Consider the following 25,680-nt stretch of genomic DNA (forward strand, 5'->3'; position numbering starts at 1 on the left):
TGGGAAATATGTAAAATCCATCATGAAACAGTATCGCACTGAGGAAGCTTTGCGAAGTTATGTTATATTTTCAGTTTGTCATTAAGTTTGCAATCTTATTATAATTTAGCGTGTTGACCGACTCCTCTACGCCCCCTCCCTCCCCTCCCTTCATGTTTATCCTCCTTCCCACGCCGCCAAAGTTATTTGCATACGATGTAGACGTCAATAACTACAACGAGCTATTTTTTTTTCCATTTAAAAGATGGGACATTTGCAATAACTTTCGATAGGAAAAATTTTAAATCGCAAAAGACATCTACCTTTAAACATGATTCCTTGGAACTATTTTCATTAACCGCGTAATCTTTCAACCTTTTACTATCTGCGCTATTACAAAACGTGAGCGAATAAAGCTGTTTCAGTATCTTAAACTTTTTGTATTAATGAAGCGAACTATTGCTCCACATCTGGTGCAAATAGCCTCCAGCCTCGTTGGTCCGTTTATAAAGAGAAGAACATAATTGTGACTTATCTCAGTAAGAAGCGATCGAGTATTGTTTTGTCCACTACACACTATCTCCTTTAAAACGTTAGAAAATCTTTTGCGCTTCGGTTGTTATCAAGTGGGCTTCAATCCGGTAAAATGTTTACAGCACTGTCAATACATTGTGCGCTGAGTAAGTACAAACTCTACTTTATCCAGCGGTTTTGTTCCAGAAATGTAAAGGAAGTACTGAACTGTTAGATAAAGATATCTCGGTATTGGAACGTCCTGTAACCCCAAGAGAAATCCAACCGGAAAGAACATATTATCGGCGGCTTTTATTAGGCTCTCTCGACTAATCAAATTTTTTAATGTCTGTTCTTAGCTTTATTATACTTGAAAAGAATATAGCTAATAAAGATAAATATAGAAATTGAAAAAAAGAAAGAGAGGTGTTTAACAAAATTACGCGGTTATGAAATCGAAATTCACGATATAATTCATGGTTATTGTGTCATAAATGAAGTTCGGTGCAATACCTTTCAGAAATAACATGTAGGCTCTCAAAACACAATAGCCTGGTTACCAACATTCTGAAGTTGCTGTGACGAGATGTCAGCCGACAAGCAAACATTGTAAGATCTACTGCGTACAAAAACGAATTAAGATCATCGTTTAAAACCTATGACAATCTTGCACGAAAAGGGAAGGGTGTTCACTTGAGCTCATTCTATAAACAGGCTCTATAGAAAACAATGATTGCGATAGACAGATGGCAAGTTTGGACAAGAAATTTTCAAAATTAGTTAATGCCGGTAGCGACAGTCAATTGTGTCGGCCTAATCTTTTTTTTTCAATCAGTTTAGATTAAGTTCCTACTTCCTCGACTATTCATGGACTTGAGTTGTAAACCATTTTTCTCTAAACGGAAGTCAAAGGTCTTTAGAACTTAATGAATTTTACCCCGAGTGCAGTATTCATGTTTTCCATCGATCTCATGGCAGAAATATGGCATCACTCATCGATTTCAATATTTTTTTTCATTGAATTCGCTACGTTTAGCTCCAAAATTATAAATTTAGATAAAGTACAGATCAATTCAGTTTAACGTTTCCTCTTCGTTTAATTTATCGATAAATTTTGGGGTGAAACCTGCTAAGTTGCATTTAAAAACTTACCTTACTAATTCACAATTTCATTTCCTTTCGAGTCACTTATTTTTTGTAGATCTTGTCTTGATAAAAACAGGCAATGATTCCAACTGGCGCAAAATATTCCTGTTAATCATGCCTCTCCTATGCTATTTAAACCACCTAACGTCAAGGGAACGTTCAAAATTTGACAACGTCTTACACTGAAGAACAGGGAAAAAATGCGGTTGGAAAGCGGAACAACAAAGTGGTTAGGCGGAACGATCCATACTTTGACTTTCTTGGTTTTTTTAGAAACAAGTTTCTGAGAACATCATACTTTTTTTTTCCGTTGATCATAAAGTACGCTTTAAAATGACTGAGTGGTCCTCAAATTTCAGCAACAATTAAGGATACATCGATAAAATAAAGTTAAAAGGCACTAGCACTTGCTTTGCTGCCAGGATGCGACGTCGCTGCTCAAAAGGAATCAGCGCCCATCCTGGTTATTTCGAGGCATAATTGCGAACTGAGTCTAAGCCAGATGATGTTTTGCCATCTTTCACCGAAATTTCTTGAGATAGGGAATATCTGTGAAAATCATTTCAAAATACGTTTTGATCTATAAGGAAAACAAAATCAAAGGAAAGAGATAGATACAGATGGAAGCTGTTCTGCTTATCATTCTTCAAATAATACTTTTTGAAGCATAGAACCGCTTTAACAATTTTAGGTCAAAAACGTTTTCTGTGTTTGTTGGCTGTACTTGACTCTATGGATCAGAGAGATTGCCTCTTTCGCTTTCTTTCTTTTTTCTTTTTGTTAACCAAATATCTTGAATAAACGTTTGAATGCCAGCAACTTAGATCCTTAAACAGCTCTGAACAAACGATCTCCAACGCTCTCCAAAGGTACAGGTGTTTTCTGCATTTTAAGCTATGGAGTTTGAGACTGATGGCAGCGAAAAGTCCTATTGTCCTATTGACCTATTGCGTTTCATAGCGTTACTACTGTAAGGACGTTCCCTATATTTCATATGCAGTATGTACTCATGATGAATCAGGTTTTAAATCTACTTTCCTAAGAAAATGAAAATTAACTAATCGCGAGTATTGTATGGTAAGTCTACTATCTTGATTACTGAATGAAGGACAGTTGAACTAGACTATGATAGGAGTCCCTTGGTCAATAGATAAATCTACCTTGCGTGAGGCGACACGCCGGTAAGCTGTAAAGCAAAAGGCGGTCGACCGTTAGGTGGTGTTGATACGCCTGTTCGACTCCTGCCATTCGCTGTCGCATAAAGTTTACCTCCTATTAGGATATCTTAGAACGACTGTCCTCTGCGATGTGATAATAAGGGCAAGTTTTAAAATATCATTTCCCCATCTGCAATTTTGGCAAAGCCGGATGAGATTGTTTCTTTGCGCGCACTATTTTCTTTGTCTTTTTTATATATACTTTCTCTCCCGCAGAAATAACTTCAGAGATACGTTTCTCAAAAGCTACATCTAGGTATCCTGTATTAATTACGACCCCTCTCCCGCAAAAAAATAGAAAAAAATACCAAAATTCCATTTCATCGGGGTATGTAGTCAATGAACTAACTAAACCCGCAATAAAGTGCTCGGACGGAATATCATTTGTAAGAAGGGTGCTCTTAAATCTTAGTTTTGGAAACACTTTACGATTTTGACACTACTTTGAGAAATAAAGGTAAATGTAAGTCTTGAGCGTGCAGTTAGGTGAATCACTGCGTGAACTACGTCACTATCAACAGACTGTACCGCAGCATTACTATCTCTTAGGTACCCTGGTAAATAGCTTATGCGCTCCGAATAGCCGGTTAACAGTTTTTTTTGCGAAGAACACTTGTTTTTACAATTTCTCCGTCAGCTCCTTAGGGAAGGAAATAAAAGTTATTGGCAGAGGCTAAAGATCACGTAGCAAATAAAATGAGCTACGATACATCAGTACCAGTCTAACTAGAAATCTAATAAAGTTTGTCATTGATTCAAATGTTATTCTTGATATAATAATCGATGCGTTTGCTCATTTTCTCTTCTGCAGTTATCCTTCCTTTGATGATGGAGTTGCAAGGAACAGGTGAGGCAGTGTAATTCAAATTTTATGTATCTTAAAATGAATAGGAAAAGATATTATGAGGCTTATTTATCAATACATTTTGATTATTTACAATAATCAGTCATAGATATTACGTTGGTACATCAGTCCGATTGTGGATCTAAACGTGAGTTGAAGAAACTAGACAATAACTGAACAAGAAAAAATAAAGAATAACAGCGCTTTCACTTTGATCCCCCCAATTTTGACCCATAAAACTTAAGGTGATTCCTCAGTATTGCATTGCGCAACCCGTATTGCGCATAGAAATCACGCAATCGGGTGAAAAAGTACGAGCATTTCGAGAACGCGATATTGTTTTTAAATCAATGACCAGGTAAAAAGGTACAATGGTCCTCAGCTCTTGGACGAGCACGCTGACCTGTATTTCTTACTGCATAATTTTGGTGTACAAATTATCCCGTTTAAATTGGAGAAGTTTAAAAAAAATCGTCGAAGGTAAAAAATCTACAACTAAAAGTGTGCAAAAGTCCTGTTGATGTACCGTGATCCGATGAAATGACGCGTGTGGTTAGAGCCAGTACAGGTATAAATGGGGTGTACAGGCACAAGCACGATGATCTTTCTTTTTTATTGTATTTTTCGAAACACACGCTGGTAGGGAACATATAGGGAAAGTTGAAAACAATTTTTTTCGATATCCTTTATTTTCTGAGGAATCATCTTAAACCTAATTCTAATTTTTGCTTTAGTGAAGTAACCATTTTCGGTGCTCATTGTTAGTCAGGCATGAATATCAATAATACAGCCAGTATTTTTCGTCTCCATTTTCATCATTATCATTACCGCTATCATCGTTATGCTCTAAAAATCTGTATTTTTTCTTTTATTCATTTATATATTTTTGTTTCTCATAGAAAGTCTATGTACCCATTTCAAAAATTCTTCGTACATATTTACAAAATGGGGAAGAGATTATTGGCATAACCGTCACGTCTGCTGCAGTCATGGAGGAGACCTTGTTTCCATTGAAACCGATGAAGAATGGAAATTTATCAAGTGTGAGATTCAAAAGCGTAATAGTTGGAATACTACTGCGTGGCATATTGGTTTATTCAAGTCTCACAGGGATGGAGATTGGACATGGCGTAGTGGAGAGCCACTGAATATTTCGAAATGGCGAGATTCTCAGCCAAATGGTAACGGCTACGAAGCGGAAATATCCAAGAATGAAGCCCTCTTTAACAGTATCACTGGATATGATGAAAATGCCTTCATCTGTGAATTTCCTCAGGGTAAGCAAACATTCCACCCATAAAGTACATTAAGTGCTAAACCATTTCCGCTTAGCCCTGGTCCCGTTAAAAATTATTTCGATGATTAATTTTGAGAGGTAAATATATTACTCTCACAATATCGAAAGCCTCTCCTAACTTGAATGTGTAAGCGGTAAATAAACTGTTTAGTGTGCATTAGCGGTTTCAAATTAGGACAACTCACACTTGTATTTAATTATGGGTTTTTTTTTTTCAGCCCGTTCTGATCAAATAAGGGAGGGGAGGTGGCTCAGGCTGCTAGACAACCTTGTTATAAGTGTCATACAATAAGTACAATAACCGCATGAGCTTACAGATAGTTTAAGTGCAATAATTCAAAATAGAATATCCGAAATAGAAGACGTCGCTGTGAAGAAATATGTGTCAAGTACCACTCCTGATAGGAGCTGCTTTCCGACCAAAAAAGAGTTTTCCGTTATTTATTGCCCATGAAAAATTTCGGGACACATGTTGTATAAAAAGTTTCATCGTTCTAGAATCATACTTTATTTTGCTGCGCCGCAAGCCACAGCAAGTTTTCGACGGGCAAAGCGCCTGAAAGAAACTCGATCGAAAGGATACATTTCTCAACATTTGTCGAGCGAGCGTTCACTGCAGTCGGTGAGTGTTTGTATGTTGTGTTCAAAATAACATATCGAAGTATTCCTCTTTGTGCTTGAACGAGTGAACGATAATTAGATGCAATCGTTTCGGAAAAAGCGTGTCGGAAAGAGTACATGATAGCCCCGAAAAGTATCGTGGGTAGTCTTCATATCTTGGCTCCTTGACCTCAGGATTTCGAGGAAGTCTGAGAAAATGTTACCTTAAGCACAAAAATTACAGATTTGATGAACTTATTTTGTTTACATAAATGACTTTTCTATCCTAACCTGCATAAAAAACGAAAAAAAAAAATTTACCCCGATAAAAGACGAAAACTCATGTAAGCTTAAGGAGAGCGAATTCTATTGCAACACCATGTTATTTTTGTTTTGTTCCTCTCTTATTGACATGCATGTTGGTATTTCTCCCCTGATTTCTAATCTTTTTTTACGTATCTTTTTATCAATTTCACTTGTTTGAACTAATTGATCACCGGATACTCTAATTGTCTTTTGAGACCGATGCGTGCGTATGCACTTTTGCTAAATTTTTTTCTGACAACAATTCTGGTATCAACTGTATACGGTTAACTGTGTAACTTCGGTTGTAAATTTTCGAGAAATTACACTCACAGTTAACATTTTTTTAAAAGCCCGGCACGATGGAGGGCGGAGAGAGGGATTAGCTCCGCGATGAATTTATTGATATTCCAAAACCCAACCACCAAAATTACATGAACTCAGAGACGTGTGAAGTTAAATATCTTCTAAAAAAACAGATCAGAGAGGGTGGACGCCGTAAAGAAGAGAGATGTTCTGTATTGATTTACACTGATCAAACATACCCCTCCGATATTTAAAAATACGAATAGAAATGGAAAATAGAAAATAGGCCACGTTTTCTAGCCTATTTCTTAATATCTTTAACGGTAGTTGTGATTATATTATGTTATCACCATTATCATAATTATCACTTTTTTATCATCATCATGATAATTATCTCCGTTTTCATTTTCATCATTCTGTAGAGTGCCCCATTATATCTTTTAAAAACTTTTGCTACAAGTTTACGGGGGATTGGGATCGGGATCGGGATCGGTATTTGCAGGACTCGAACAAATACGTCGCACATTGGTTTATGCAAGGATTGCTGGGGTGGGAATAGGAATTGGACATGGTAGTTTAGTGGAGCACCACTGAATATTTGGAAATGGTGAGATTTTGAGCCAAATTGTAACGAAGACAAAGCGGAAATATCCAAGAATAAAAGCCTTTTTAACGGTATCTCTTCATATGATGAAAATGCCTTCATCTGTGAATTTCCTAAGGGTAAGGAAACATTCCACGCATAAAGTATATTAAGTGCTAAATCATTTCTGCTTAGCCCTGGTCCCGTTAAAAGTTCATTTCAATGATTAATATTCTAAGAGGTAAATATATTGCTCTCACAATATCGAAAGCCTATCCTAACTTGAGTGTGTAAGCAGTAAATAAACTGAATAAAGGCTGATAGTTTCGAAAGAAACTGTTTGGGGCTGCGTCGGTGGGAGTAACGAAATAATTTGGATATATCAACAAAGTTGAAATGGTAAATTGGCCACCGTAATGATTACAAAAGCTAACAAAAGCTACAGTAAATAAACTGTCTAGTGCGCATTAGCGGTTTCAAATTGGGATAACTCACACTTGCATTTAATTATGGGTTTTTTTAAGCGCGTTCTGACCGGGGAAGGGAGGGGAGGTGGTTCATGCTGCTAGTCAACTTTGTTATAAGCGATGTACAATAAGTAAAATAACAGCACGAGCTTATGTATAGTCAAAGTGCAATCATTTAAAATAGAATATCCTAGATAGAGGACGCCGTAATGAAGATATATGTATCAAATACCACTCCTGCTCAGAGCTGCTTTCCCACCGAAAAAGAGCTTCCCGTTATTTTTTCCACATGTTATTACGATCATCCTTTATTTTGCTGTGCAGCAAGCCACAGCAAAGTTTTTGGCGGGCAAAGCGCCCAAAAGAAAAACGATCGAAAGGATACATTTTTCTCAACATTTGTCGAGCACACGTTTATCGAAGTATTCTTGTGTTTTTGCTTGTGCTTGTAAGAGCGAGCGTTAATTATATAATTATACAATTGTATCAGAAGAAAGCGTGTGGGAAAGTGATATACCAGAAAGGTATTGTGGGTGGCTTTTGGATCCTGGTTCCCTGACCTCAGGATTTTAGGCAAATCTGAGAAAATGTCACCCTAAGACAGAACATTACGGGTTTGCAGAACTTATCTTGTTCAAAAAAATTACTTTTTATTCCTAACTACATGAAAAACAAACAAACAATAAAAAAAAAACAACAACAACAACACTGACCCTAATGAAAGACGAAAATGATGTAAACTTAACGAGAGCGATTTCAATTGCAACACCATGTTACTTTTGTTTTGCTCCACTCGTATTCATATGCATGTGGGTATTTCTACTTTGACACTGATCAAATATACACTGTAGATGTTGAAAAATGCGGATAGAAATAGAAAATAGAGATACGTTACGTTTCTTAGCTTATTATTTTTTTCTCCTTTATGGTGATTGTGATCATTATCATAATTATCACTTTTTTTATCCTCGACATGATAATTACTTTTGTTCTTAATTTCATTACTTTATAGAGTGCCCCATTCGATCTTTTAAAAACTCCTGGTACATGTTTTCGAAGTGGGGATGGTATTGCCCCTACAACAGAGCCACCTGCCAAATATTAGGAGTAGACCTAGTTTCCATCGAAACCGAAGAAGAGTGGAATTTCATCAGTAACGAGGTGCAAACTACTCTTTGCAGTAGAAATAGATGGAATATTGGTTTAATAAAAAAGGCTGGAAATTGGACGTGGGTGAATGGAAGACCGCTGACTATTTGCAAATGGGGAGAAGGGCAGCCAAGTGGTGACAGCAATATGGCTCACATATCCAAGCAGTCTAGTAATGGCACATGGGGTATATTTGATTGTAATATTGGCCGTTCGTGTTATATTTGCGAGATTCCCAAAGGTAAAAAAAAACTTTCTATATTAACAAATGTTATATATCAGTTATTTTTATTACCAGAAGCACTTAGGGGTAACAAAAACATTATCATGCTAGCGTTTGTCAAACTTACCACAGAAATTATAAACCTTCTGAAAGTCATGGTCAAGTTTATATTTGCATAAGTATATTAGATTTCAGACAACTCAATGGATGTTTTCATGTTTTACATGTCCAAGGTTTACTCTTATGAGCAAAGGAAAGGTAACAGATGGTTCAGTTGCGGTTTGAGTATCTACAATCACTCTTACGAGTAACAGCAGCTAGGAAAACTTTTATTTATCGCTTATTTTCATAATGCTTATTGCTTTGTTTCGACTAAATAAAGTAAAGTGGAGCGTCTATGAAGCGGACACCCTCGGTAGCTTCCCCAGCGTCCATTTGAAAGCGGGGAGATCGCTTACATCACCAGAAATCGGGGACATTTCGAGCCCGTTACGAAATGTCAGCGGTATATCGTATTACAGACAATTCAATATGGCGGCGGTGAAAGTAAAGAGAAAACGTATCTTTCTATTTTCGTAAAAATCCGCCAGAGAAAGGCCTAGTACCTTTCTATCCCAGAAAGCTAAACGAGACGTCAAAACAAGGAAAATGGTAATTTGTATCTTTCGTGTTCTTCTTTTCCTAAAATTGGGGTATTTAAAAATGGCGTATTTGACTCTTGAGCTCTCTAAAAATACGAAGATTCTCCCGGCTCGAGGAAAGTTTGTGCGGATCGGGTTGCAAAACTCGAAACCCGCCTTAACACCTGGCGCACTAGGACCCTGTCCCTTAAAGGCAAAGCTATGATCGTTAACACGCTGGGAGCTTCGGGCCTCTGGTACACTGCCACAGTGGTAAAAATGCCTGAGTGGGTTCACACCCACATCACCAAAGCTATTTGGGAGTTCCTCTGGAACGGTAAGGCCGAACTGGTCAAACGCGACACATGCCGGCTCCCCTGGCAACAGGGGAGGTTGTCCGTAGTAAATCCCCTCGAAAAGGCGCGAGTCCTTAAACTCCGGGGGATTTCTTCGGTGGGCGACGCGACTTACACCGCTAAATGGGTCTATTTCGCCCGATATTGGGTCGACTTTCCGCTGAGCCACAGAATTAAAAGCTGGGCGTTTCTCCGTTCCAATAACGTCCCCAAACATTTAGGGGATGACCAACCCCCTATTTACCGCGCTGCACTGACCCTCGTTGACCGGGTGGAGGGGAATTTCGATTCTCTCCCTGACCACAGTGCTAAAACCTTTCATTCCAGGCTAACTCCCCCTCCTCCCCAGCGGCTCCCTTGTGTCACACAGTGGAAACGGAGGTTCACGTGCCAATTTAATTGGCGCCACATTTGGGAAGAAATCTTTGGTGCTGGTCTGAGCACAAATTGGGAGAGCAAAATTGCGTGGCGGATCGTTCACGGGGTGGTCAAGACGCCGGCTTACCTCAAGTCCTGGCGGGAGCTTGCCGTGAGCGATCAATGCGTGGGCTGCGGCGAGCGCGAAACAATTGCCCATGCATTCTGCTCTTTCTCTAACAGCAGCTAGGAAAACTTTTATTTATCGCTTATTTTCATGTTGCTTATTGGTTTGTTTCGACTAAATGAAATAAAGTGGAGCGTCTGTGAAGCGGACACCCTCGGGAGCTTCCCCAGCGTCCATTTGAAAGCGAGGAGATCGCTTACATCACCAGAAATCGGGGACATTTCGAGTCCGTTACGAAATGTCAGCGGTATATCGTATTACAGACAATTCAATATGGCGAAGGTGGAGCTTAAGAGAAAACGTAACTTTCTATTTTCGTAAGACTCCACCAGAGAAAGGCCTGGTACCTTACTATCCCAGAAAGCCAAACGAGACGACAAAACAAGGAAAATGGTAATTTGTATCTTTCGTGTTCTTCTTTTCCTAAAATTGGGGTGTTTAAAAATGGCGTATTTGGCTCTTGAGCTCTGTGAAAATACGAAGAGTCTCCCGGCTCGAGGAAAGTTTGTGGGCCAACATATTCGACCGTTTACGAGCGGTTTAGTTGAGCAAACTTCTGCAGAATGCATGTCGAACTACGCACTTGCGAATCTTCACAAGGTTGTTCCCACGACAAAAGAATTGTAACACCAAATCGAAGCAGATTTTAAGAGTTTGTATAGGAAAATGGTATCAGAATGAGGTGTTTACTCGTATACTTTGGGGAAAGGTACGCCCGTATTTGAGTATTTCTTTTTCGTAGCGATGGACGTTTTAACCGATGCAGGCTACATTTGCAACTACGCAGAGAAAGGATATCCATTGATATCCATTGTTAAACGGCTAATTTGAAAAAACTATCTTTTACCATACATTTTCTTATACTGTTTCGGTGCCATTTTGCTTGTAACACGAGAATCGCCTGCGCCATATTGTCCCAAATTTCTGGAAATAACAGAGTTTTGCGCAATATATATACATGATTAAGATATCACTAAAAATCGGACAAATTCAGAAATTACCTGCAACAGTAAAAAGTCGAGTTGGCTCATATTCTAATATCAGGTAGGGATATAGGTAAAAAAACGCAGACACATGTAGTTTGTTGAAAGATTTTTCTTTTTTTTCCGAGAAAATTGATAAAATTCCATTCACGCATAGTTAGCGTCATTTAAAGGTCGAATTTAGCCCAACTTTTGGAGGCCTCGTCTGTATTTGCAGAAGCAGTGAAGAACTTATTTATTACCCAGACTTTTAGAATAGTTTCTCCCTATGTTTTCGCAAAACGTAGAATCACTATTCAAATTGGAAATACGGATTTTCCGATCTATTTACTATTTTAGTGCCGAGTGAAAAGTAGGGTAGCTTGAAAAAACGATTTTTCTATATGCTAAGTCAAATAAATGCTTGATATTTGAAATATGAGAAGAAATTATAAACTCACCGTTTATAGGGTTGTTTTTCGGGGATTTTTGTGCTGCTATGCATACAAAGGTTTTAATTCACAGAAATTTCACTCTTCAGTGAAGTTGATGACATAGAAAGAAAAGACCAACTGTGTTTATCATTTGCAATATGTGAGCTTCAGTGATAATAATAAATGCTCGAGTGCTATAAATAGCATTTTCATAGTACTTGCAATATGATAGAAGTTGTTTTAGTTTTCTCCGATAGCATTCATTTTGTAAAAATAAATAGATGTGTCACGCAATTGTTAGATTTTATTCTCTATTTATTCATTTAACAGTTTGCCAAAGGCAGGTAAATTTACAATAGGACAAGGTTGTCCCTTACTAGGTGGATTACCTTGTTCTATCTCCTAAAAGTAGACAAATTGAAACCCAACCCATTCATAAGCCTCAAGACTGAAAAACACAATTAACGAGAAACAAAAACAAATCAAAACAAACAAAAGAAAAACAGTTGGTTAATACGCACAATAATTAAGAGCAATGAAACGACGACATTTTAGACAAACTAATTTAAAGGAACGGATGACTTTGCCAAGTCTTAGATGAAAGAAAGACTTTAGCTTTTTACGAAAGACGGTAGTTCCTTTTCTGTTATCTGGTAAGGCGTTCCATATGTTACAGATTCTTACAAAAAAGGAATGCCTATTAAGTAAGGATTTAGCTTTCTTACTTTTGAGAAAAAGACCAGAGGCGCCACGGCGGCAGCGCTCACTATAAAACTCAAAGCGGTCGTTTCCTTTCAGATTAATTAAACATAATTTGCAGTTGAAGAAAAAGAGAATGTCTAGAGATCCTAGCCAATAGTTCAGGGGAAGTTCGGTTCTATTAAGTGTTACTCGCAAGAGAGGCCGGGATCTTTGCATATGAAACGTGTGGCTCTGCTCTGGACGTTTGGGATCTCGACCATTAACGTGGGAGAGTGGGAGCCCACAGTTGAGACGCGCAGTAGAGATGTGATCTTACCAGTGAAAGAGATAGGGTTTTAACAAGGTCTCTTTTGAGCTCCCTTATACGGTTACGTTTAATAAAACGCATAATGAGATTGGCTTTTGCAACAACTGAATTTATATTCTTATTTTCCAAGTGGTTTGTAGTTTCTTCTTTTTATTTTTAACTGCCTCCCGGTTAGCTCAATGAATAGAGCGCTGGACTGATGTACTGGAGGTCGAGGGATCGATCCCCGGCCGGACCAGCACTCAAGGTCTTAAAATAATTGAGAAGAATATGCTGCCTTTCTATAACATCAAGAAATGGTTTAGATATTCTAATCTTCTCGGATAGGGACGAATAAATGGTGGTCCCGTCCCCTGCAGGGTTAGGAGTAGGAGACGTTAATTTCCCACGCACGAGATTACTGTGTGATGGATGTCCTCCCCTGGGGTGGGATGGGTGGGTTGTTGTCTTGCGTTTCATACATGAGCCTCTGGCTCGGGCAATATGGGTAACCATGCCCCACGTAAAGACATTAAACTTTGATTACTATTACTATTACTCCAAAAGAAAAGTTGCCGGGAATTTTTTGACATAAAATCCAAATATTGTGAATGAGAAGTTTTGTGTTCAGATAAAAATTCATAATTTGTTTTAGACTTTTTACTACCTATAGACAATTAGCAATAAAACGTCACAATTCATTAATCAATTTCGTCTGATAAAACTTAGTGCACAACAAGTAGACGAAGAATGAAAATTTGTTGTGGATGATTGTGGCTAAAATCCAGAAGACAGAAAAGGGAATAGGCGAATAGCACCTTTGCTGCCGTGTAACAAGGAAATAGCAGGGCATTTGGCTCTTTTTTCATTCACTGATGTGACACAATAAGTGACATATAAGTCACGCAGTAAAAACCATGTCTATTCATTTCTACAATTAATGAATGCTTTCAGATAAACCACTGAGAAACGACTTCTATCGTATTTATTAACAATGGAAATTAACAAAATACAATTTATTTAGGAATCCGCATCCGCTTAATAGAGATGTCTACTGAAAAGGGATTCGTTATAGAAGGAAAAGTAGGACGCTCATTTCGGGACACGGCGTGGCGTCCTCCTAGAGGAGGGTGTCGGGTCGGTTTAATTGTTGTGGTCAATACTAATTGCAAATAATCGCAACTCCAACGAGAGCGTTAGAAAATAACGCGCGATGATCTAATATTTTGAGGTGTGTTATCTTAGCAGTAGAATTTGGGATTCGTGTCTGTAAAGATAAGTGTCAATTTGTCGTTTTAGAAAACAAAGAGATACGAATTTCAGATTCATTTGATCCTCGCTTAGAGGTATCAATTTTTATTTCTTTGTTTATTATGTATTATCTTTCCTACATAATGGAACATGTCCAGAGAACAGAAAGAACGAAACATTAGACACCTTAGGAATACTAAAGAGCAGGCCGGCTAAAATAATTACTTCGGTTCTCTTTGGTAACCAAAGGAAATAAATACATTTTCTTTCTTTTTTATCGGAAAAAAAAGAAAAAGAAAAAGAAAACAACTATACATATTTTCAAGTTTTGAAAAGGGTTTATTCATAACAAGCCTCCTAAGTTACAAAATAAAACTGCTAACGCACGTGGGCTTGGCCCCAGCTAATTATTGATAAACAATCCAAAGTTCAAGAGTTCTTAAATATATATATACGAGTATTAAAAATTACTAATGTTAATGTAAGGTTATAAATAATTCCAAAATAGTTAGGTCTAATATTAATATAAGCTTAATCTATAATATTGGTGTAGCTAGGGGTAACCTAGAATAATATTGATGTAACTCTTGGATTGTTTAACTAATTCTAAGTTGTAAATAATTAAAAGTTGATTTAATCAAATGTTAACTAAAGCTTAAGGTAATCTATTCACAAAAGTATTCTATAGGAGTCCCCATGAATTCTACAGATTGATGGGGACTCCCAAGCGTTTCTAAAGTTATATAACGAGAGTCGGAAGTAGTCGCACGCAATTCTGTTGTTGGTCTCGCTGAGGGAATAGCGAAAAACGAAAACAGGTACAGGATGGGAGAAAGCTAGTTCCAAGGATAGAGGAGATAATAGGGGAGAAGTGGGTCCATACAGATTTTACACTGGGGCAATTGAGAAAACAGTGATCTATAGTTTCTTTACGAGAACAGAAGGCGCACCTATCTGAGTCGATATATCCCCAATTCTTTGGAGAATCGCGGACCTTAATAGCGCGAAGTACAATTTTCTAGAGTATGTCGTTCTTATAATTTTCAGAAAAGTTATCTCGCACTAAACTCAAAAATTTGTCAAGATCAAAGTCAATCGGAAGGAAGGGAGTCCAAGAGCGATGAAGAATTGAAGATGTGGAGTTTTCCTTCAAGAGAGTTCGATAACATTTGTTGGAAAAACATTCAAAATCGCACCACTCCGTGCGGGAGAGAATCCCGCGTTGAGTGGTGAGAGCCGAGAGAACATTCTCATAATAGGGCGTCAAGCTCCTTGTACTCGGGGTGGAGTTATCTCGAGGAGAGCTCCACTCCGAGCGACAGGAGGCAAGCTTAGAGCTTAGAAAATATCTGGCCAAATGAAAGGATTTTGATTCGCGATCATCTAGATTGGAAATTACTGAGGCTAATTTAAGGCCAAGTGGTTGGTCGTCGCGCGTACGCCATGCCCCCAACCACATGGCCTCTGTTTTCGTGAGACTAAGGCGTGCTCCAGAGCCACGCTCGTAAATATTAATCATGTTGAATAGAACTTGTAGAGAGCGACAAGATTTCACTATGCAGATCGTATCGTCAGCATAATTTCCAACTTTATAGCAGAGACCATGTGCGCCTGGAAGGAGAAAGCCTTCGATCTCAGAATTATTTCGGATTTTGCATGCGAGAGTTTCAACGCACAAAACATAGAGCAGGGGAGACAGGGAATCCCCCTGTCTTACCCCACGAGACAAAGGAATGGAATTGCATCGGTTAGCCATTCATTAAAAATAACACGCATATTGGCGCCATTATATACAGTGTGAAGGTGTAGTCTGATCGTTCGGGTGAGTGTAATCCTGAGAAGGACTGTTGTCGGTGGTAGTGACTGACGTTTCGACAACCTGTGCGGAAGTCATCATCAGAGTCAAGTGAATGATTGTTGTCAGTAGAATGTTCTTATTCCAGTTCGTGTGAAATGATCGGTTGGTTTTGCCGTGATGTTATTGGCTGTAAGACTCGAGTGACGTAAGTCGGTCGTGATTGGTCTGTTTCGATCTGTCGGTAAAGTTAGGTCGTTCTGTTTCGGTCGTTTGTGATGTTTATGTCGTGAATGAGTCGTTTGTATGGAGCGGGTAGTTGTTGACATCTGTTTAGGGGAGTCTGTTCTAAGTTAGTAAACCAGCTTTCCAGAGTCAGTCGTTGAAAATAGTCAGTGCTGTAGCGTTATTTAAGCAATAGCGTTATTTAAGCAATAGCGTTATTTAAGCGTTATTTAAGCGTTATTTAAGCGTTATTTAAGCAATTTATAGCGTTATTTAAGTAATTTATTACGAATCAACTTAACGGCCTGCTCCCAGTTGGCTTGTTAGCTCAATTGGTAGAGCGCTGCACTAGTATCGCAGAGGTCAGTGGTTCGAATCCCGTACAGGCCTGACTTTTTTCAGGTCTGATTTTCGCTATTGCTTAAATAGCGCTATCTACTGCGAGGATCGTGCATCATATGTATCTAATACCGCAGTACAAAATATATGAACTTCATATATTTCATTGTATCTGATTTATCACTTTCACGGGTTTATTACGAATCAACTTAACGGCCTGCTCCCAGTTGGCTTGTTAGCTCAATTGGTAGAGCGCTGCACTAGTATCGCAGAGGTCAGTGGTTCGAATCCCGTACAGGCCTGACTTTTTTCAGGTCTGATTTGCGCTATTGCTTAAATAGCGCTATCTACTGCGAGGATCGTGCATCATACGAATGAAATAAGCTTGTACAAAAGGAAAAGAGAATTTCATTCGAGCTCCCCTCATAATCTTGCTCTATAGAAACCAGGACGCAATTTATACGAGAAATTTTTACAATGAATGCCATAAGCGACAGATCATCTTACGACAGGTTTATTTTTACGTTATCTTTTTAACTCAGGCCTCTGCTTCCTTGAGTTCTCATTTTATTTATTTGTAAAATTTTTTCCTTCAAAAGAACACCCGTATCCTGTGGAAATGAATGAATTCCACCCAAAGATTGAATGAAAAAATAAAAAAGAAGTAGAACAGTGCTAATGTTTTCCATCGATCCGATAACAGCAGTATGACATCATTCGTCGATTTTAATTGTCCTATTTCTCAGTTAATTCGCGATGTTCAGTGAATAGTTTTTAAATAGAAAATCTCAACATCCATATTTATAACATATTACTTCATCTGAGCAGTTCTCCATCGTTTAATTGATCCATAAATACGATGCTGAGCCGAAGTAGCTAATTTGCATTCACAAATAACAGTTTTCATTACCATTCAATTCAATTCTTCGGAGATGTTGCATAATCAGTGAAAAACAACTAACACAACAACAATGCTGCCATTTGTAACGCACACCTGTATATTTGTCTGCAGAATATATCCAATTTTGCTCCGATCGAGAAGCAAACATTTTTGAACTCACGAGTAATTCTCTAATTCATAGCGAAGCTTGCGGCGCGTGCAGCGAAGATCTATTCTTAAAACAAAAAAAAAAAAAGAACAAAAAAAATGGCGGTAACACATCAAGCCGAGCATATGATCGTATTCAATGGGAAATATGTAAAATCCATCATGAAACAGTATAGCACTGAGGAAGCTTTGCGATGTTATCTGATATATTTTCAGTATGTCATTAAGTATGGAATCTTATTATAATTTAGCGTGTTGACCGACTCCTCTACGCCCCCTCCCTCCCCTCCCTTCATGTTTATCCTGATGCCCACGCCAATGAAGTTATTTGCATACGATGTAGACGTCAACAACTACAACGAGCTTTTTTTTTTTTCATTTAAAAGATGGGAAATTTGCAATAACTTTCGATAGGAAAAATATTAAATCACACAAGACATCTACCTTTAAACATGATTCCTTGAAACTATTTTCATTAACCGCGTAATCTATGAAGCTTTTACTATCTGCGCTATTACAAAACGTGAGCGAATAAAGCTATTTAAGTATCTTGAATTTTTTGTATTAATGAAGCGAAACATTTCTCCACATCTGGTGGAAATAGCCTCCAGCCTCGTTGGTCCGTTTATAAAGGGAAGAAAATAATTGTGACTTATCTCACTAAGAAGCGATCGAGTATTGTTTTGTTCACTACACACTATCTCCTTTAAAACGTTAGAAAATCTGTTGCGCTTGGGTTGTTATCAAGTGGGCTTCAATCCGGTAAAATGTTTACAGCACTGTCAATACATTGTGCGCTGAGTAAGTACAAACTCTACTTTATCCAGTGGTTTTGTTCCACAAATGTGAAGTAAGTACTGAACTGTTAGATAAAGATATCTCGGTATTGGAACGTCCTGTAACCCCAAGAGAAATCCAACCGGAAAGAACATATTATCGGCGACTTTTATCAGGCTCTCTCGACTAATCAAATTTTTTAATGTCTGTTCTTAGCTTTTATTATAATTGAAAAGAATATAGCCAATAAAGATAAATATAGAAATTGAAACAAAGGAAGAGAGGTGTTTAAGCTTATTTCGGAATATAGTTATTAGTTTTGTAAAGACGTAAAATGATTTGGAAACAATTAACCACATTGACAAAATTACGCGGTTATGAAATCGAAATTCACGATATAATTCATGGTTATTGTGTCATAAATGAAGTTCGGTGTAATACCTTTCAGAAATAACATGTAGGCTCTCAGAACACAATAGCCTGGTTACCTACATTCTGAAGTTGCTGTGACGAGATGTCAGCCGACAAGCACACATTGTAACATCTACTGCGTACAGAAACGAATTAAGTTCATCGTTTAAAACTTATGACAATCTTGCACGAAAAGGGAAGGGGTTCACCCGAGCTCATTCTCTAAACAGGTTCTATAGAAAACGATGATTGCGATAGACAGATGGCAAGTTTGGACAAGAAATTTTCAAAGTTAGTTAATGCCGGTAGCGACAGTCAATTGTGTCGGCCTAATTTTTTTTTTCCATCAGTTTAGATTAAGTTCCTGCTTCCTCGACTATTCATGGACTTGAGTTGTAAACCATTTTTCTCTAAAGGGAAGCCAAAGGTCTTTAGAATTTGATGAATTTTACCCCGAGTGCAGTATTCATGTTTTCCATCGTTCTCATGGCAGAAATATGGCTCATTTTAATCACTCATCAATTTCACTGGTTTTTTTTTTCAATGAATTCGCTACGTTTAGCTTCAAAATTATAAATTTAAGTAAAGTACAGATCAATTCAGTTTAACGTTTCCTCTTCGTTTAATTTATCGATAAAACTCTGGGGTGAAACCTGCTAAATGGCATTTAAGAATTGACCTTACTAATTCACAATTTTCATTTCCTTTCGAGTCACTTTTTTTTTGTAGATCTTGTCTTGATAAAAACAGGCAATGATCCCAACTGGCGCAAAAAAAAGGATGTTTATCTTCTGCCGCTCTTCATATCTCCAAAACCGGTTTTTGTCCAACGATTACCAGAGCATATCACACAATTTTATCTTACACCGGATCAAAACGGACTATTCACAGTGGGCAAGATGAGCCCAAAATTTATAACAGTCATCACAACGAAGATACATACTACTCTCTCAGTCGATTTGGATCATCAGGTGGTTGAACTGGTTTTGCATTTCGCAGTAGCCCATCAGACCTCATCCCCCCATCCCCCAAACCTCATTGTCATTGACGAAAATCATCAAGAGAGCGGTCTTTTGATTTTATTTTAGACGTCGACAAGTGTCTTGAAAACCACAATTGTAGCGAGAACGCCAACTGTTTAAATATTGAGGGATCTCACAACTGCACTTGCTATCCTGGATTCAGCGGGGATGGACATACATGCGAAGGTAAAATCCAACAGAACAATATATTTTTAAACACATGCAATTCCATCGGTATTCTTTCTCCTTAAGGAGGCTCGAAAGGGTTTTTCCCAAGTAACAGCAAGTGCTAAATAATGAAAGATATCAGGACTGTCAAACTTATCATCAAGGTAAGGTTTTGACATTTGTATAATACTATTTTAGTACATTTTTTAAGGGTGTTCGTCAGGCTCCGTCTGGTGCCATGGCAAAAGAACAACGGCGCTAAAGGACCCACTAAAACTCAGTTTTTGGAAAGATATCTCCAAAACCAAGTCGGTGACTTAGTTTGTTTTCAAATCTCTGAAACATCATCGCATTTACTATCTGCACACGTGATATAAAAAAAAGCTGCCTGATAAAACTTGAGTTATTTAGGAAAATGCTGTTACACGATGTAAAAAAATTTACACTAGATAATTTTTTTCAATTCTCTTCACCAACTCGTAATGATGAATATTATTTATACACAAAAAATCAGGGTAGGTCACCCAACTAATTTTCAAGATATTACCTAGTCAACTTAGTAGGCTTTATTTCCGGTTTTTGCAATTTAAACTTACAGTTTTATATCTGGTCACGCGTTTTAAACGATACCGCTAACTCAACGGCGCATTTTCGAGAGGGTGAGAGTCCGTGAATCGATGAAATGACGCATGAGATTAGTGCCAGTACAGGCATAAATTGGGGTAGTGGTGGGCCATCATAGCTCTTAAACATGTACGGTGACCTATCTTTTTATTCTATTTTCAAAACAGACGTCGGTAGGGAAAATATAGGGAAAGTTTATAAAATTTTTTTCGATAGCCTTTTTTTTCTGAGGAATCACCTTAGCCTAATACTGGTTTTTGCTTCAGTGAAGTACCGAATTTCGTCGCTTATTGTTAGTTATGTATAAAGACTATTAAATCATTATAGTTAGGTATAATTTCACTTTTGATAAAGTCCTTATCATCATCACTATCATCATCATTATCATCATCATTACCATCATCATTATCATCATCATTATCGTCATCATTATCGTCATCATTATCGTCATCATTATCGTCATCATTATAGTCATCATTATCGTCATCATTATCGTCATCATTATCGTCATCATTATCGTCATTATTATCATCATCATTGCTATTGCTATTATTATCATTAGTATTATCATTATCATTATTGTTGTTATCCTCCTTAGTATAGATAGGTATGATTTTTTGGTTTTTACATGATGTCAGTATATTGTAACCCTTCACCTGCTTTGTCATTTATTTTAACAGTCCGCTGATTTCATTTCAGACATCGACGAGTGCGTTCAAAGAACCCACAGGTGCAGCAAGAACGCCAACTGTACAAACACCGAGGGATCTTATAACTGTTTATGCAATCCAGGATTCAGCGGGGATAGACATGAATGCCAAGGTATAATCCAGAAGAGCATGATCCTGTTGAACGGATATAACTCTATGTGTTTACATTTCTGCTTAAGAACGACCCCGAACGATATAGCGATAAATTTAAATAGCTCCTGCAAAATCATATATTGAGCACGTGATTTGGCATGGTTTAACACAGGTACGTGGTGTCTTGGTCTTAGGAGTTAGAGTGCGCTTGAGCCACCCTCCATCGGAAGTGAGGTTAAAATTTCTTTCCCATAGAGCACCCTACGGTTTTTAAATTGGGAGTCCAATTTCGATATCCTCCTTATATAAATCTTTAGTGCTGTAGTTGATGTACTGATAAGGGCTGCTGATTTAATTTCAGACATTGACGAGTGTTCTCAAAACATTCACAACTGTAGCAATATAACCGCTACTTGTTCGAATACCGTGGGAGCATTCAGGTGCATTGGTAAACCAGGATTTATTGGAGACGGACACAACTGCACAGGTACTTACTAAACAGTGTTCAGAACAAAATGCTCTGTCTTCTCTGTGCGAAAAACCTAGTACACAGACGTGCTGAGAAAAAGGCAATATGCATGGCAATCTGATATCATCCAGGGCACGATATATACGTTATTGATCAAGCGTGAGGTCAAGATCTCTGGATATTTGCTGAATTCATTTGGCATAAGAACGTGACTTATATTCAGCCATCCTGACAGAATAGACTTGGTCAGTAAGGGATTTACTATATTGCAAAAACACTTCGCTTTATAAAGAATTAAGAAGGAACTGTTTAAATCGTGAGCCAGAAAAGAGAGCCAAACGCATCAAGAATTGGTCCATTGTGGCAGCTCAACTTTTCCAGCCAAATGCGTGGCAAGATGACGGTGGTGAAGAAAGTGCGAGTTTTTTTTTTGTTTTTTTGTTTTTTTAATTTATCTCTTGAAAAAATGCTGGTGTTGCTTGAAAGTAAGTCTCTCTCGGTAAAAACTCCGAGTTGCAGAGCGGATTCTCACAATCTTTGTTAAAAGTCAAGAGCTATCAACAGCTTCTTCAGATTTTCGCAGAGAGTAAGCGCTGACGCAAAGCTGTTTTCTGATGAGATGCTCATTGTCTACAGCTGACATTACTACCTAAGAACAGGATTTTTTCTTTACAAAAGCACAGAATTCTTGTAACGTCGACGTCAACGGGACAGCATCAGTGACATGATTGACTACACGTAGTCTGTTGAGCGAAGAAAAACAACAACAACAACAACAACAACAGTAGAACATGACTATGCAAAACAAAAAAACTCTCACTTCCTGCTCTTACACAAAAGAATGAATAGGCCATTGTTCCACTGTGGCCATATATGGACATTTTTAATCAATTAACAAAGTCTGTTGTAATCAAAGTTGATCCGCTTTCCTTGATACGATATGTTTTTAGCAGTATAAACTCGCCCGATGCGTTTATCTTTTCTTTGTTCTGACTGTCGTCTACCGCTTTTTAAATCTCCATCATCGACATTGTCTAAGAATTACAAACTTAGTTTTGTTTTTCATGCCCGGTATCAAAGTAAACTAACCCGCGAGGGCAAAATGGGTCCATCTCATCCGCACGGGTAGCCAATCAGAACGATGTTAGCGATGTTAAGATTATGCATTTTTTATCAAAGCGTGGGATCGAGATTGCAGGATAGGGCCGAGTTCTTTCTGCACATTTGCGGACCAAGACTAAGTTGAGTTCTGCAAAAAAACAGAATGGGAAAACGAAGCTAATATCCAGCCATCTTGGTTAAACAAGCTTGGTCAGTAAAATATTCCTTATTTAGAGAAGATACTTGGCCTTATGCAGAATCAAAGATGACCTATTCATTTCCATAGCCAGAAAAAAAACCATGTTAGTTGCACAATAAATCCACGAGAGTCGGTCATATTTCCTTTTGTCTGACTGTCTTCTGCCGCCTTTCATGTCTTCAACACCGATGCTGTCCAACGATTACAAGCATATTTTACACAATGTTTTCTTGCGCGGAATACCAGCGTACAATCCCGAGCGAGGAATATGGGCCGAGAATTTATATCGGTTATCACCTCGAAGATACATACTATTCTCTGTGTGGAATTGGATCTTCAGGTAGTTGAATTGATTTTGCATTTGACAGCAGCTCATCACCCCCACAAGCTTCCTTTTCATTGACGAAAATGATCAAGAGAGCGGTCCTTTGATTTCATTTCAGACATCGACGAGTGTCTTCAAAACCATAATTGTAGCGAGAACGCCAACTGTTCAAATACCGATGGATCTCACAAATGCACCTGCTATCCTGGATTTAGCGGAGATGGACATAAATGCGAAGGTAAAATCCAACAAAACACTATATTTTTAGCGGAGATGGACATAAATGCGACAAAGGTAAAATCCATCAGGACACTATATTTTTACACAGATACATTTACATTGGTATGCTTTGTCTTTTTTTAAGGCTTAGTGTGGGACAACATGAGGTACTTACAGAGCACGCCTTTTCCGTCCTGTTATGTTTGCCAGTAACGATTGGTTCGAGCCTATAAACGTCAGGTTTCCTTTTCATATGCAAGTCCCTCCACAGGAAACGGAAGTACTGGCGATCTAGGGGGGCGATTTGAATTCTTAAGTGCATTTGACTGATGTCGGCTTCAAGGGCTATCGAGTTTCGTCTGAACCGGGGAAGAGTGTCCCCCAGATCATTCTGAAGTTTCGGTCCTGGCAAAATTTCGTCGTTGAGGAAAAGTCCTTTGTGTTTAGCAGATGTGTTAAACACAATTCGCGTTTTAGTTGTCTGTCTGTCTGCGCGGAAGACCGGAAAATGAGGAAGGAGCTATCCAGGAGCTTGTTTCGTTGTCTGGTAACTTTCAGATGTAACCCTGCTGAAGATACAACGTAATGATTGCTTGGCAGTCCTGTTCCATTTCTGGGTGCCTTAGTATCTTTATCTCAGTGTTTTTTAGACATTTCAATGCCATGGTGTAATTGTGATGAAGCACAGGTCTTTCATTATTCCAGGGTACTTCTAACTGGTATCTTCCATCCACGAACTTTAGAGAATTCTGAATCTGGCTGAGTACTTTCTTTTCATCAGGTGTTAAAACTTTTTGTTTGTCGACATTTACAACAGAGTTCTCTACCTCCCAGGATTTCTTCAAATTTGCATTGATATTGTCAAACACGTTTGGGCGCAGGGAAAATGTAGCCAGGAAACTTGCTCTTTTTGGCGAAATCCTTTGGAACCGTTTGAACTTCTGATACAGGTCCACCCCATCCCTGTGGTCCAAGCCTGGCTACTGGTCCCTTAGGGTCTTGTCCACTTAGTCAACTGTTGAACTCTGCAGAAATTAGTATTCCCCTCCAATCAGAGCGTCAACAATCGAATCTTTTTGCAGATTCAGGAAACTTAATGGATGGGAGATATAACCATTGGCTTTTTTACAAGTTCCAGTTCACTGCCTGGTAACTACCAGTAACGTTCCTGGGACACGTGTAGACATTTAAGTCCATCAAAGTCGGACCGTCAACGCTTTCAAGTGTAATCTCCACAGGCATGGTGTCCAACGATTCCACCGTTTCATTTAACACTCTCACTGTCACCCTCTCATAGGCAGACTGAAGACCAAGGACAATGGCAATTTCTTCATTAAGAAAAGTTCCCGTACTCGCATCATTAAGCAGTGCGTTTACTTTGACCTTCTTTCGATTTCCCTTGATCCAAACAGGGACGGTTCTTAAAGAAACCAATTCTGAGGAAGGGTATTCCGGTAAGGTTGCTGTGTGATCCCGCTGAATCGATCACTCCCCCTCCATGGGCAAGTCAGTTGCGCCTCCGACACGCTCCTGCGAAATGGTTGGAATGGTTGGAGTGCCTGTACTACTAGGAAAAGTTGGATCTTCTTCAACAGCAGGCAAACATCCGGTGGAGTTGTTTGTAGCTGTAGAGGGATTCGATGGTTGCTAAAATACGTGAAGAAAACTGTGATTTGGCTTGCAGCCATCAATACCACATTCTCTAAAACGACGACACGACGAACCTTTGCGGGTGTTTGAAAGGCACCGAAAGCACAGTGCTTGATCCTTGGCTATCTTCCATCGATCATCAGTATGCAGTGCCTTGAATTTCTCGCACTTTCATATTTCATGGCCTTCAGTCTTGCAAAGACGAAAGATGGCATGACCTTTTGACTGGTCTGCATTTTCCACCCTTCCTACGTGCGTCTCAAACCTCCTCTTACTTGGTTTAAGTCCCTTGGTAGCTTCTACGGCTTTGATACGATAATCAGTCTCATCCAAGATCCAATCTTTAAAAACTTCCAAAGTTTCAGGTTTACATCGCTCTCTGAGCCAGTGGTAATATTGAGACAGCATTTCCTTAGGAATTTTTTCAAGCGACATCATGTATAAGCTTGAATTGGGCTGTCATGACCGGACGAAAAACGCGTTCACTGTAAGTACTTCCCGAGAGGTACTTACAGTGCACGCGTTTTCCGTCCTGCAATGACTCATTTAGTTTTCCTTGTGTTTGCAGCAAAACCTGTCTAACCGGTTTTCTAGGGCACAAGTACCTCGTGATATTTGTACTCGTCTATGGCAATATTTGTACTCTATGAGGTGTAGTTGGATAATGAATTCTATTAGTGTCCGTTGTCATAGTACACTTCAGTTTAAGTACGTCGTAACACA

General features: G+C 38.6%; 2 protein-coding genes and 1 long non-coding RNA gene across 8 annotated transcripts in view; 2 read left to right on the forward strand and 1 right to left on the reverse strand.

Moving 5' to 3' along the window:
* LOC148736978 (uncharacterized) overlaps positions 1–25,680 on the reverse strand; it is a 323,637-nt gene that overhangs the window by 229,271 nt on the left and 68,686 nt on the right. The window lies entirely within an intron of this gene.
* On the forward strand, positions 4,240–8,806 carry LOC111335114 (macrophage mannose receptor 1-like). The gene is made up of 4 exons (XM_088749225.1): positions 4,240–4,267; positions 4,599–4,976; positions 8,268–8,645; positions 8,703–8,806. Exons 1-4 carry the CDS (start codon positions 4,240–4,242, stop codon positions 8,804–8,806), a joined length of 888 nt encoding a protein of 295 aa, XP_088605351.1.
* On the forward strand, positions 17,536–25,608 carry LOC111335112 (uncharacterized). Its single transcript, XM_088750724.1, has 5 exons — positions 17,536–17,990; positions 19,466–19,585; positions 20,891–21,013; positions 21,356–21,481; positions 23,207–25,608. The coding sequence occupies exons 1-5, from the start codon at positions 17,957–17,959 to the stop codon at positions 23,449–23,451; spliced, it is 648 nt and encodes a 215-aa protein (XP_088606850.1). The 5' UTR covers positions 17,536–17,956; the 3' UTR covers positions 23,452–25,608.

Source organism: Stylophora pistillata, chromosome 2 (assembly GCF_964205215.1).
Source record: "Stylophora pistillata chromosome 2, jaStyPist1.2, whole genome shotgun sequence".
NCBI classification, from domain to species: Eukaryota; Metazoa; Cnidaria; class Anthozoa; order Scleractinia; family Pocilloporidae; genus Stylophora; species Stylophora pistillata.

What these genes read in the sequence shown, in the direction of transcription:
- LOC111335114 (XM_088749225.1), top strand. Translation starts at nt 4,240, where the DNA reads ATGACGCGTGTGGTTAGAGCCAGTACAG. An exon ending in TGTGGTTAGAGCCAGTACAG is followed by an intron (nt 4,268 to 4,598) that starts GTATAAATGGGG and finishes TGTTTCTCATAG; the next exon opens with AAAGTCTATGTACCCATTTC. An exon ending in TATTTGCGAGATTCCCAAAG is followed by an intron (nt 8,646 to 8,702) that starts GTAAAAAAAAAC and finishes TTTTATTACCAG; the next exon opens with AAGCACTTAGGGGTAACAAA.
- LOC111335112 (XM_088750724.1), top strand. Translation starts at nt 17,957, where the DNA reads ATGTTTACAGCACTGTCAATACATTGTGCGCTGA. An exon ending in GTCAATACATTGTGCGCTGA is followed by an intron (nt 17,991 to 19,465) that starts GTAAGTACAAAC and finishes ATTTTATTTTAG; the next exon opens with ACGTCGACAAGTGTCTTGAA. An exon ending in GGATGGACATACATGCGAAG is followed by an intron (nt 19,586 to 20,890) that starts GTAAAATCCAAC and finishes ATTTCATTTCAG; the next exon opens with ACATCGACGAGTGCGTTCAA.